The sequence below is a fragment of the Chanodichthys erythropterus genome, chromosome 16, assembly GCF_024489055.1.
Source record: "Chanodichthys erythropterus isolate Z2021 chromosome 16, ASM2448905v1, whole genome shotgun sequence".
NCBI lineage: Eukaryota > Metazoa > Chordata > Actinopteri > Cypriniformes > Xenocyprididae > Chanodichthys > Chanodichthys erythropterus.
The window spans coordinates 20915281-20929244 of NC_090236.1; the positions used below are offsets into that span (position 1 = coordinate 20915281).

The following is a 13964-nucleotide window of genomic DNA, read 5'->3' on the forward strand; positions in this document are numbered from 1 at the left end:
GGTCTGCATAGCCAGCAATGACATTTCCTCTCTCAAGATCCATTAATGTACTAAAAACATATTTAAATCAGGTCATGTGAGTACAGTGGTTCAATATCAGTATTATAAAACGACGAGAATATTTTTGGTGCGCCAAAAAAATAAAATAATGACTTATATAGTTTCAAATCATTGCTTCAGGAAGCTCGGAGCCTTATGAATCAGCGTGTCGAATCAGCGGTTCGGAGCGCCAAAGTCACGTGATTTCAACCACTGTACTCACATGAACTGATTGAAATATGTTTTTATTACATTAATGATTCTTGAGAGAGGAAATGTTATTGCTGGCAATGCAGGCCTCACAGAGCCATCGGATTTAATAAAAAAATTCTTAATTTGCGTTCCGAAGATTAACAAAGGTCTTACGGGTGTGGAATGGCATGAGGGTGAGTAATAAATTACATTATAATTTTTGGGTGAACTAACCCTTTAAATGTGCAAATGCATTAAGTGCTTCTGCTAGAAGATCTATACCAGTGGTGTAGTCTAGTTTTTTGTAGTGAGTATACTGTGAACCCCCCGACCCCCGACATATTATATTGTAATAATTAAGTTATAATAGGCCTCCTAGGCCTAACTTAATTTTTTTTTTTTTTAAATGTATTTTTTTAAATATAAACATTTAAATGGTGGCTGCCAACTTGATGGATTTATTCAAACAGTCATTATATAGGCTATTGAAGAACATTAAAAATTATAATTAATATGTAATATGGTGCATACATTTAGCTAAATGCTCCTCTCGAGTTCATTTTTGGTCACGAGTTTATGGTCACTGAATATTGAAATTTGTTCTGAGGTAACATTACAGGCATGAAAACGGGTCAGGGGTGAAAAAGGTGAGAAGGATATTACCCCTCTAGGGGGGTCCGGGCGCATGCTCCCCCGGAAGAAAAATTTAAATATTCCACATTTTAAAGCATCAATCTGATGCATTTTGAGATGCTTTTTTTGCCAACCTGGGGAGAGCTGGAGAAACTTAACTTCAGCCATGAGACAAAAATGATTATGGCCTCCTTACTAAGTATTATGCAAGCCATTTCATGCCAGCCTGTCACTGGGTCTAACATTTACAGTATATTTGGGGGAAGAACCTAACGCTATGATTGGTCAACTCTTCTTCTTTTGCTGTTGCTTGATTTGAGGACTGCGCGTGCACAGAGGCGTCATCAGGTTTTTACGTAGCTTAGAGTTACAAATCGTACCAGCGTACTTTGAAGTCAAAATGCGTATCCGCTACGTAAATTGTGTACAGGTTGGCAGGTCTACTTATTAGAACGGTGGACCACTTTACCTTCTGCCTTGTCAGTCCCCTCACCTCAAAATCTAACTCCTCAAAAAACGGTAGCATTAGCTAATAGATTTCCACCGGAGCTTTAGCTAGCTGGCCAACGTTGTGTTCTCTCCTACTGTGTTCAATGACTCAATTCATCAAGCTGTAGCTAACGTTAGCTAAGTCTATGTCAACAGAGCTCCTGGGTAACTTATATACCAGAAAATATTAAAATTATTGAAACCATTCAAGGCTCAACGCTAAGGATTTTTTCTGCTGGCCCAGTTGGGCCAGTAGTTCAAATTTTTACTTGACCCGCCGAAATTTTCCAGGCCCCACAACAAAAAAATTAATAAAAGTAAAAGACAAGAAAATGGGCCTATAAAATAAGCATAGTTATTGATTTCATTGTTTTTGATAAATTTAACTTCAATACATAAGGTTATGACACCAAAAGCTACTAGATATATTTTAAATATTATTAGACAAATACAAAGTAAGTAGTAAAATAGTAACAAATAATCAAATTACGAGTAATAGCACAAATAAATACAACAGAACAAACATATAAATGAAATGGTGCTTTTCAAGTTTTTTATGTAGGTTTAAACAGAAGATTTTCAGGTACAGAAATTGTAATCTAATGTATAACTATAGAATAGATAACTTTATTAAAGTTAATCAAGAGCAGTTACAGATGCATAAAAATGTTTTTAATGTTCAAAATATAAAACTTTACTGTTATTTGAAATTTTTAAAAATGAAGACACTTTAAATGTGAAATTTAACCCGCCAGTAGGTGGCAGCGAATCACTGTTAATGAGCGAATCATTGAGATTCAACCGATTCATTCAAGCGGCTGATTCATTCAGGAAGTGTTGCTCAGAGACGCAAAACAATTCGGTGGACTTTGGAACTATTTTCGTTGGTGAAATACAGCGAAACAGACGATTTGGTGTCTAAAATGTAAGTCACTTGATATTAAGTTCTTGTTCATTAAATTGTATGCTGAATAAAATCAATATCACATTTGTAATCATGCTAATATTTGGAGAAAAACGGAGCTCTTTGTGTAATATTGATTAACTTTATTAAATTATATATGAAATATATACAGGGCCATTTTTGCCCCTTATCTTGAATTTTGGGGGCATTTTAATAGACTAAATCACGCAGTGAAAGCGTACACTTTAACCGTAGGTAACAATGCTGTTTCTAGTAACATAAGACTGTTTTTGTAAAGTGAGGGACATACTCGATAATTTCAGATCGTTAAATCAACAATTAGCCTACGATATTATAGACGATATATAACGCACACCCTACAGCACTGGCCCGATCGGGCAAGTGACCGGTGCGTCTACTGTCCCGAGCGTCGTTCACACTGGCCCCGGACCATCGGGCAGTCCTGTCGAGCCCTGCCATCACTCTCCAAATTCAGTCAGGTAAATCGCCGAGGCCAGGCGTGCTTTCAGCTTCTGATGGTGGTCTGTGATGCAAGGCTCTTCGCGTTAATATTTCCATGCACTCGCGCAGTTCACCGAATCTCCCGCTCCCTTCTGGCACGTGCACCTGTTTGCAGTTCACTGAATATGAACATGGGCAGAATTTGAAATATGAAACTTTGTTTCATGTCAAAAGCAACAAACCACAAATCGTATTGTGATTTATTGGATGGTTACGTATCCTTGTGCTTTTTTAAGTGGGTATACGGAAATCCTTGATCTTTCCTAGTGGGTATACGGCGTATACCTGCGTATCACGTAGACTACACCACTGATCTATACTGACTGCCTGACATGGTGATATGGTGAACAGGTCACCATATCACAGCTGGACCCCTGTATTGTTCCTGCAGATCAAGGACATGGATTTGATTCCCAGGGAATGCATTTGAAAAAACAAAAAAAAAAACAAAAAAACCATGTACCTTGAATGCAATACCAGTTGTGGTGGATAAAATTCAGTGACAAAATTATAAATATAAATGCAGTGACCAATCAACATCCAACTGACATTATAAAAATGATGTTGGAGCCAACAGCATCATGGTCCGATATGTAGCACATTTGTGCTTCAGACTACCCAAGTTCGTAATTTTTTTGACAGGAACTTTCATTAATAAGCCTTTATCTGACGAGTTCTGCTGTGCTCTAAATCACTCAGAAATCTTATGATAATTCGATGATCTCCATTCAGTTTTCACACAATATTAGTTGTTTTCATGCCTTTTGCACAACATTGGACCATTTCATGCTTTTCATCTTCAGAAAGATCTTTCTTCCTCCCCATATGGCATGAGAACTGTGACTTGCTTAAAGGAACACTCCACTTTTTTTGAAAATAGGCTCATTTTCCAACTCCCCTAGAGTTAAAAAGTTGAGTTTTACCGTTTTCGAATCCATTCAGCCGATCTCCGGTTCTGGCGGTACCACTTTTAGCATAGCTTAGCATAGTTCATTGAATCTGATTAGACCGTTAGCATCGCGCTTAAAAATGACCAAAGAGTTCTGATATTTTTCCTATTTAAAACTTGACTCTTCTGTAGTTAAACTATACTCTCATTGTGTACTCTCACTATACTCTCACTGTGTAATATCATTGCGCCTGCTGCAGCCATGGAACGGCAGCAAAGTTCCTTGATTATTACGCCTGAATGAGAGTATAGTTCCTAGCCATATCAGCCTAGAAAATCGCAACTTTTCATTTTCTGTCGGTCTTAGTACACGATTTAACTACAGAAGAGTCAAGTTTTAAATAGGAAAAATATCAAAACTCTTTGGTCATTTTTAAGCGCGATGCTAACGGTCTAATCAGATTCAATGAACTATGCTAAGCTATGCTAAAAGTGGTACCGCCAGAACCGGAGATCGGCTGAATGGATTCGAAAACGGTAAAACTCAACTTTTTAACTCTAGGGGAGTTGGAAAATGAGCCTATTTTCAAAAAAAGTGGAGTGTTCCTTTAATAATGTGGAACGACTTCTAAGTAGGGTTTCCATAGACCTAAGTAGACCTGGCAAATTATTTTCTCTGAGATTGATACCAGTTACCTAAAAAGACATGGATAAATAAACCAACATACATTTTCTTAGAAAAACTAAAATCTGAATGTTTATTCTACTGAAATCTTACTGATATGTCACTTGCATAATAATTTGGAACGCAGTGTAGATCTGCAGGGGGTATTTCATGTAAGTCCCGTACTTGCTCTGCAGCATCAATAACAGCATCAGCAGCAGTGTAGCAGATCTATTCCGCCAAGACAAAACATATAAACATTGTTATATCCATTACAATGCCAAACACTCCAAGAGTTGTCATGACAGAAATACTATAGTTTGTTGTTGTTGCATGATATGAAAATGAAATACTAGGTAAAATAAGGTAAAAGGTAAAAATAAAATAAAAATACAACCCAGACTACATTACATACAGGTTGACTTGCAGCGGGGATAAACATGGTTTGTGCTGACTGTACTGTGTTTTGCAAAATCTAAATGAATTATGAACTGCTGAGAGCATAGAACCATTGTAAGGACATTGGTAACAACTAAGGTAGGGACATTTTGTTTACCTTTTATAAGCTAAACAATTTTTGGTACTGTGTTTGGTACACTATAATAGGCCACTCACTTCTTAACGTACAAAGCACAGCTGAGAAAAACTACTTCTTTTAGGCTTACAAAACCTGAAAAACCTTTTCCTTAAAGTGATAAAACATTTAAATGATATGTATAAATATAAAGAAAGAAATTACACATTCATAATTCTCTAAGAAGTACATAGTGATTAGGCACTGCGCCATGAGAATGTCAAACAGCAGAGGACAGCGTCCCCTAGTGGATATCCCAAATAAAACCCATATCAAAATACTGCAGAACACTGTGAAAAATGTAAACATCGTGGGATTACAAATTTAAAAATCTGTTTAAGATCTGCTGATCATATGTCCTGACATAACATTACACGAAAACTAAAGGGATATACATTGTATTATTAGCCATTTAAGGAGAGGATGAGAACATCAGATGAATTAAGCGAATGTTCTCGGAGGTTTCTGCCACTTCCAGATCTCCGTATTGGTAGTTAAACAAACATAATACTCGAGGCTATCACCTTTTGTCTGTGATGGCTTTTGGTGCCCCTTTTGCATCTGCAGAAAGTAAGTAATTTGTGCTCAAAATGAGTAAAATACAAAATAAAAGTCCTAGGGGATATTAAAGATCCATTTCCAACACAAACATAAAATAACATTGGAAAGTAAGCTGTACTGATTATAAACAGTTCGTGAAAATATTAAACTATTGTATTGTAAAATATTAAACTTTATACAAATTACACGATGAAAACCTATTGCATTAATATAATCTGATTACTTTTGACCTAGCTCAATTATTACATTGATTTGAATACAATAACCCTGTAGCATATTGATATAAAAATGCAAAAAGAAAGAAAATTTTGTCCACTCGGTTATCAACAATGTGATAAAACATGTCAGGGTTTCTCACTAGGGGTTCTGAAATTGATGAAAAGCCTATCATCAATTAAATATTAAAAATGTTATATTAAAAATATTTTTTAAAATAAAAACAATCAAAATAAAACACTTACTAAAAATAAATTTTACTTCTGTGGCCTCTCAATTTTCCATGTAGCCTATAATAGCTGTCTAACTAGTGGCCGGTCTTGTGTGTGCAATTCCACAAAACTGGGTTTCCAAACATAGAAAGGAAAATTTATATGATAAAATTTAAAGAATTATGGGTAATCATTGAAATAGGAATACTTTACTGCCATTTTTGAATATTAAGTAGTAATCATGTAATCAATAGAAATGTAACTAATGTAATTAATTTATTTTTACGCATCTGTATGTAATCCAGATCACTTCCTACTATATACAGCACTAGAAATGTAGACTTGTTTCCATTTCAGAAATCTGGAGCTGTATTCACAAAACATTTTATCTTACCACAGTTCTCCTAAACAGCAGTAAAAGTTATTAGCTACGAGTTCTCTCTCAGATGTGGAGGCTGCTTTGATTCCGCTTCACATGTGAGTGACACTAGGTTTTGATTGTCTGGAGCTGCTGTGCTGTTTGCGACTAATAACTAACACTTTTTAGTTTTTACTCGTGTACTGTACATTTATGTTTTGGAGGCAGAGCAATGAAGAGAGGGGTTGCTTTGGGTTGATTTCAAATCAACAATATCCAACAGCGTTGTTCAAAATCTACTTACCGCACCTTTAAGTTATTTTTGATGACATCTGAGAGGTTTCTAATCCCCAAGAGAAAGCAAAGTAATTACTAAATTCAAGGTCTAGAAAAGTAGTAAAGACATGGTTAAGATAGTCAATGTTACTACAGTGGTTCAACCTTAAAGTTATGAAGCGACGAGAATACTTATAAGTACAAAAATCCCTTTTCTTCCCTGTCATTCTCCTGCGCTGTTTATCTACATCAGAACGCCGACACAGTATAGATCAATGCTTACTCAAAGTCCCTTGTCGCCACCTACTGGCATAACAATGTAACCTGCAGAAAGAGTCGCTGACATACCAAGTGACATACCACAAATAAATAAATCTCAGACAAATATTAATGCATTATCAATATATTTTAGCTCAACCACATAAAAAATATAATAGTGTCATTTCTGTGTACAAAAATGTACATTTCTTTCTTTCTGGACAGAACAGTCTTAAATTTCACTGACAGCAGTTATAATAATGAAAAATGTAATCAAATAATACATGATTTATCAGTTTTGAACCCATTACATGACATGTTGTATTTACAGTAGCTCAGCATATCACTGGGGTGCAAAGATGCGTGGCCATTTGACGTTCATGCTCTTTTAGTGCATTAAGACAGGTAGTGCACATGGTTTCCCACACAAGCCAAACACTAGAGATAGTCATGATAGAAAAATAAGGCTCTGTATATAGTCTCTTTTCATTACACATTCTTTGTTCCAGTAAAAATACAGCCCATGACAGTCAGTGTGTACGCAGTGTGGTAGTACATTCATTATTCCACTGACTAACAAGGTGAAAAACAATTCATACAGTAGACATATTAGCCTAATAGGCCAGTGCTGACAGGCAAATCAACAGTACTCAGATGCATCTCATTCAAGAATTTGTCCAGGTCATATCACCTCAAAATTGAAAGAAACAGGACCACAGATTTTTTTTTTTTTTGCTCGTTACATTATTTTAATGATTTAAGTTAAGTGCATAATTAAGTGCATTTCCCTGCTATTTTAATTATTGTCTTATTCTCTTACTGTACACTTTACAATTGTATAGTAAACTAATATATTCTTTAGTACTTGTTCTAATTCCTGAAATTTATGCAGAATTTAAAAGACAAAAAGAATTATGTTTTTTTTACTGCTTTATTCAATATTACATAATTGTTATGGAAATAATGGTGATTATATATATATATATATATTTTCAGTTTGAGGTGAAATATAATGGCCACATGACTACAGAGTCTACATTTGCACCATTTACTAGCAGGTTCTTTTAACCAAAAGCAATTTTTGCCTATTGCTCAGGGATCACAAACCTACTTTTACATGCACATCTGTGGGTCTCTGTTAACCTTTCCAATCAGCTCTCACTGAGGTCTTCATTTAAGGCAAATTTCCACGTCAAACACTCAGTCAAGAGTGGATTTCAGTGCCTGATGATATCACGCAGACCCAGCTAGAACACAAAAGGAGACTTCCTCCCTGTGCCTGATATAGCTCTGTCAGCGAAGGCCTCTAAAACCAGCAGCACGACCAGGCAAACATGCCCAGCATTTAAAGCAGTGTACAGTATAGCGGCAGATTCTCAGGACTGGCCCACCGTAAACATGTCCAGTAATGTGTGCATTATGATCACATGTCCATTCCTTCAGCTGCAGATTCAAACGGTTTCATTCAGCCCTTCAATGAGCATTTAAAATGCTTTCAGCTGTCCTCTTCTCCGTATCCAGGAATGCAGGCTGGACTTTTTTGGTTCTCTGAATTTCTTGTGTTTCTCTTTCACCTCCAAAAAGTTGTATGTCTTGTCATTCGGTCACACTGTCCATTCTGCATCTACCTGTGGAGCAAATAATATGAAATTCAGTTAGTGAAACATAAATCGGTCAATCAGTGCTGTTTTTTTTAATACAACTCAAGTTAAGACACTCATTTTTTTGAACCCTCTCAGCAACAAATCTGTAATTGCAGACTCAAATCACTAAGCAGAATGCAAATAAGCTCAAAACTAAAGTATGAACTATGGGTTATAACAGTTTTTACACAAATAATTTTGGACCAATAACCAACGACATTTACATTTTTCACAATTACTGAAAAATGATTTTTTTATAAAAATAATTTGAGAATTAGTGAATTTGAAATATTTTAGAGCTGAAGGAAACTATAAAAATGTAAATTCAATAAATATATTTCCATGACTGACCTATGACAAATTACATTTCCATGCTTTTCAGTGAATTATGATTTTACTTTTCATAAATTTCCAACAACTTTAAGATTTTATCAATGACCATTACTTTCCTGTAACTTTTTAAAACACTTATAATTTCCATACATTTTCTGTGGCTTTTTATGATAGTAGATTTTAATTAATAGATTAATAGATTTTCATGACTTTCCTGTAAAGTTTTACAATTGTATTAATTTCCAGGAATTTTCTGTCACTTTTTACAATACTTTTTTCCACAACCTTCCCATGATTTTTTTTTTTTTTTTTTTACAATTTTAATCATTTCCATGAATTTTCTTTAAAGGGTTAGTTCACCCAAAAATTACATTTCTGTCATTAAGTACTCATCCTCATGCTGTTCCAAACCTTCAAGACTGTCGTTTGTCCTCAGAACACAAATTAAGGTATTTTTGATGAAATCTGAGGGTATCTGATCCACACATAAGCAGCAATGACACTGCATCTTTTAAGGTCCAGAAGGGTATTAAAAGACATCGATAAAACGGTCAATGTGACTACAGTGGTTCAACCTTAATGTTATGAAGTGACGAGAATACTTTTTGTGCACAAAAACAAAACAAAAGAACAACTTTTTCAACAATATCTAGTAACGGGCGATTTTAAAACACTGCTTCATGAAGCTTCGAAGCTTTACAAATCATTTGTTTCAAATCAGTGGTTCGGAACGCCAAAATTCACGTGATTTCATTAAACGAGGCATCGTTACGTCATAAGTCTTTTGAAATTTCAGTGGTTCATGTGACTTTAGCAGTTTGATTCAAAACAAAAGATTCATAAAGCTTCGAAGCTTCATGAAGCAGTGTTTTAAAATCGCCTGTTACTGGATATTGTTGAAAAAGTCGTTCTTTTGTTTTGTTTTCGTGCACAAAAAGTATTCTCGTTACTTCATAACATTAAGGTTGAACCACTGTAGTCACATTGACCGTTTTATCGATGTTTTTTAATACCCTTCCGGACCTTAAAAGATGCAGTGTCATTGCTGCTTACGTGTGGATCAGATACCCTCAGATTTCATCAAAAATATCTCAATTTGTGTTCCAAAGATGAACGAAGGTCTTACGGATGTGGTACAACATGAGTAATTAATGACAGAAATTTCATTTTTAGGGTGAACTAACCCTTTTAACCCTTTAGGTTAGCACCATGACTTTTTACAATTGTATTAATCTCCATAATTTTTCGGTTACTTTTTACGATAGTATCGATTTGCATAACTTTAAGGTTTTTAATTTCTACAATTTTATATGGCTTTTAAAGTTTTTATTAGATTTTTATTTCCATAACTTTCTAGCCTACAAAACATTATTTTTTTTTAATTCCATCATATTTTCAGGTTCTCCATCAATCTACATTTCATATTTTTGCTTTCAAAAGAGTGTTGCTTCTAGCAGCTCAAGGCATTAAAGACAACATGCTGAGGAGCATGTGAGAGATGTGGAGTGTCTCATGCAGTTTTCCCAGCAGGCTTCATAAGGGGCGCTGAGAGCACATGCTGTATTCCAATCACTATTTAACCAGACAGCTATTTCTGTCTCATATTGATTTGTTTGCCATTGACAGAGTCTGTCAGGTCAACTTGCAGTCATATATAAGCTGTCTGTGTTACAAAAAAATCAGTACCAGACAAACGCTTGCAGTGATGCCGTCACAATGTGTATCACTTTGGAATACACGCCTACATCCAGCCTCATTCAGTACAATCATAGCAAGCCAATCAGAATCCACTGTACCTGTGATCAGGGGGTCAGAGAGGGACACTCGAGTGGTAGATGTCCAAGGAGAGGAGATTGGGTCCGGGGAAGAGTGGAGAGGAGAAAAGGAAAGTGAAATGGAGGGTTGGATTAGGAATTCTGTGCGTCTATACCTGCGGGGGTGAGTACCAGCGCCTGCAGGATGTCAGACAGGGAGATGATGCCCTCGATGCTGGAGTTATCATCCACCACTACCAGCCTGTGCACCTGCAGGACACATAGATTACACAAACACAAAACTTGAGCGCCATGACTTTAGAACGCATTCACGTGTGACGGTACCAGATAAAGACGTCTGTCTGGTGCATGTTCACCTAGGAAAACAATGGAAATGCAGCACAGTTAAATGTAAAATGTGTTCTTTGTGAACGGCCCTGAAATAGGGTTAGTTTACCAAAAAATGAAAATTCTGTCATCATTTACTCACCCTCATGTCATTCCAAACCCGTAAGACTTTTGGTCATCTTCGGAACACAAATTAAGATCTTTTTAATGAAATCTGAGTGATTTCTGCCACTCCACTGACATACGCAGCTACCCCTTTGATGCTTCAAAAAGTTCATAAAGAGATTGTAAAATTAATCCCTATGAATTGAGTGGTTTAGCCTAAATTTTCTGAAGAGACACAGTGTGCTGAACAGATTTAATTTAGGCTTTTATTCACATATAAACCTTCATCAACACACATCAGTTGTGGTAAACGGAAGCTTGCTTGACGCGTGTGAGAACCAATGAGGTTCATTCTCGTGTGTTACGCAGCACGTTTGAGCTTCCAGAAGAGGTTTGTTCTTGCATCATGCAGGTTCCATTAAGCTTCTGTTTATGTTTGCTGATCAATGTTTATATGTGAATAAAAGCCTGAATTCAATCCGTTCATCATATAAAGCAATCATGTCTCTTCAGAAAATTTGGACTAAACCGCTCAATTCATATAGATTAGTTTTATGATCTCTTTATTGAAGCGTCAAAGTAGTAGTCACGTAGCAGTCAATGGAGGGACAGAAATCGCTCAGATTTCATTAAAATATATCTTCATTTGTGTTCCAAAAAGATAAACAAAGGTTTACGGGTTTGGAACAAACTGAGGGTGAATTTTCATTTTTGGGTGAACTAATCCTGAATTAACTGCTTCATTTTGTTATTTCTAAGTGAAATAACAAAATGAAATGGTTTTGAGTTTGGCATTTAAAGTGGAAGTTGCAATAGTCTTTTCTTCCCCTACTGTGACTTACATCTAAGGGTGCTTTCACACTTGGTTCGATTGCGCGAGCAGAAATGAGAAAAGCTACGCTACAGCTCTCTGCTTGCAGCACGTCAGTCACGCTCGTCAGGAAAGTGAGTGAAACACAAACACACATTTCTATCAAATAATATGGCATTAGTAGCAGATCACTTCCGCAATTTGGTACTTTTGCATTCATATCAGAAGTGAACTGTACTGGAGTTCACTTGAACCGCACCCCAGACCACCCTTTTTAAGCAGACTCGGGTACGATTTCAGAAGACAGTGTTCACATCATCCAAACCTACCGAACTATGATGTCAATCAAACCCGGGTGCGCGCCAAATGTGCTAATGTGAAAGCATCCCAAGTGAAACGGTCTCTCGAACAAGAAAAAAAAAAAAAAAATGTAGGGTGGGACTTGATTTTGTCTATGGGGAATTGATTGGATGGTTGTGGTTTGCTATTGCTGTAATGTCAAGTGAGTGACAGGTTGTCCTGCCCTTGTGCCAGAAAAAAAAACATCACCAGAGAAGAGATGTTACTGCAAGAGGAAGGGACAGTTATTTTGATTGAAGATTACAGGGACAAATAAAAAATAAATAAATAAATAAATAAAAAAAATTATGTGCACGGATAAAACATTTATACTAAATACTGCAATATTCCTGCAATATAAAAATAAGAATTGTCCATTTCGATTTCATGGTGACTTTAATGGAGTATTTAAATTAATTTAAATGCTGTTGATTACCAGAGAAGAAAATACTTTTGAATCATGCAGTAGACTGCAAAAAACAAAAACAAAAACAATGGCATTTAAAGTAATGCACTTATAAAGGAAGCAGACTGGAGGATTTAAAAGCACAAATGCGATTTCTTTATCATTAAAAATATGTTACTTGAGAAGTAAAGTGTCTAAACTGTTTTGTTTACTGTTGGGGATGTGTGCACTGAGTAAATCTCACCTCAGCTTTGACAATCCTGTTCACTATGGTCTCCAGGGTCTCGTGCCGATAACACTTCATAACCCCCTCGAAGTACTGTGAGCGATGCAGCAGAGCCTGAGTCACGGTGATGTCCAGATTATTGTACGTCTTCTCAGCAGCCAGGTTCTACACACACCCACAACACTAATGAACATAGAACGACGCTATAGGGATACAGCCGCTTACAGCCGAAATATACACTACACAACTACACATCATTAGTAATTTATGAATAAACATGCATGTTGTGATGCACCATCGCGTATTTATTGTATGGGAATACATATTTGACAGAGTTTTCTTAAACAGCTGCAGGTGACTTTTACATTTACATTTTGACCCAATAGACCTTATTCCTGACAAGCAGAATTAATTTCAATGTAAATAATATTTATAATAATTTGAAACATTTACTTTAATGGATATAAATCTATTTTAAAGGTAGTGTGTAAATTTTAGCGGCATCTAGCGGCGAGGTTGCAAATTGCTCAGTCCACCACGCACCCCTCCCTTTCGAAGCACATAGAAAAACTACAGTGGCTGACAAGGGATAAAGATGTCGTCGACTGAGACAGCAGAGAGTAGTTAATCAAGCAATGAGGTTTCTTCTTACTTCTAACAAAGAACAGTCTCTGCTTCTAATAAACCAGACGACAACTACTACTACTTCTTCGTGCGTATTCAACATAGTGACAATGGAAGCTGCCTTTAAAAACAATGAAGAAGTTCAACAACAACATAGTGACGAAACATGCTCTGTAGAGCAGTTTGTCTCTTTAAGGTAATAAAAACTTAAAGGTTCATTATGTAAGGTCTTTATACACCACTTAATATACATAGTTATGTATATTATATTGCATTTCTGTCAATAGATCCTCCTAAAATTTACACACTGCACCTTTAAGGGACATATGAATAGATTTATGAACGATATACACAAAGTGCTTCATGAATAATGTCCAATAACTACTTTTCAAAAGTTTGGGCTGTATATATATATATATTAAAGGATTAGTCTTTCAAATAAAATTTTCCTGATAATTTACTCACCCCCATGTCATCCAAGATGTTCATGTCTTTCTCTCTTCAGTCGAAAAGAAATTCAGGTTTTTGTTGAAAACATTCCAGGATTTTTCACCTTATAGTGGACTTCAATGGCCTCCAAACGGTTGA

At 36.0% G+C, this 13964-nt stretch overlaps 1 protein-coding gene across 8 annotated transcripts in view; it reads right to left on the reverse strand.

The window, feature by feature from the left end:
* Nucleotides 1-6897: 6897 nt before the first annotated feature.
* prkag2b (protein kinase, AMP-activated, gamma 2 non-catalytic subunit b) overlaps nt 6898-13964 on the reverse strand; it is a 41303-nt gene continuing 34236 nt past the window's right edge. For 7 of the 8 annotated variants that reach the window (XM_067363778.1, XM_067363776.1, XM_067363777.1 and 4 more), the window contains 3 exons: nt 12771-12917; nt 10694-10787; nt 6899-8415 (listed from right to left, as the gene is read on the reverse strand). In XM_067363778.1, coding sequence (XP_067219879.1) covers nt 8384-8415; nt 10694-10787; nt 12771-12917 — 273 coding nt within the window. In that variant the 3' untranslated portion in view covers nt 6899-8383. Of the gene's footprint in view, nt 8416-10559; nt 10788-12770; nt 12918-13964 lie in introns of all 8 variants that reach the window. The other variant, XR_010891995.1, reaches the window with a different exon arrangement.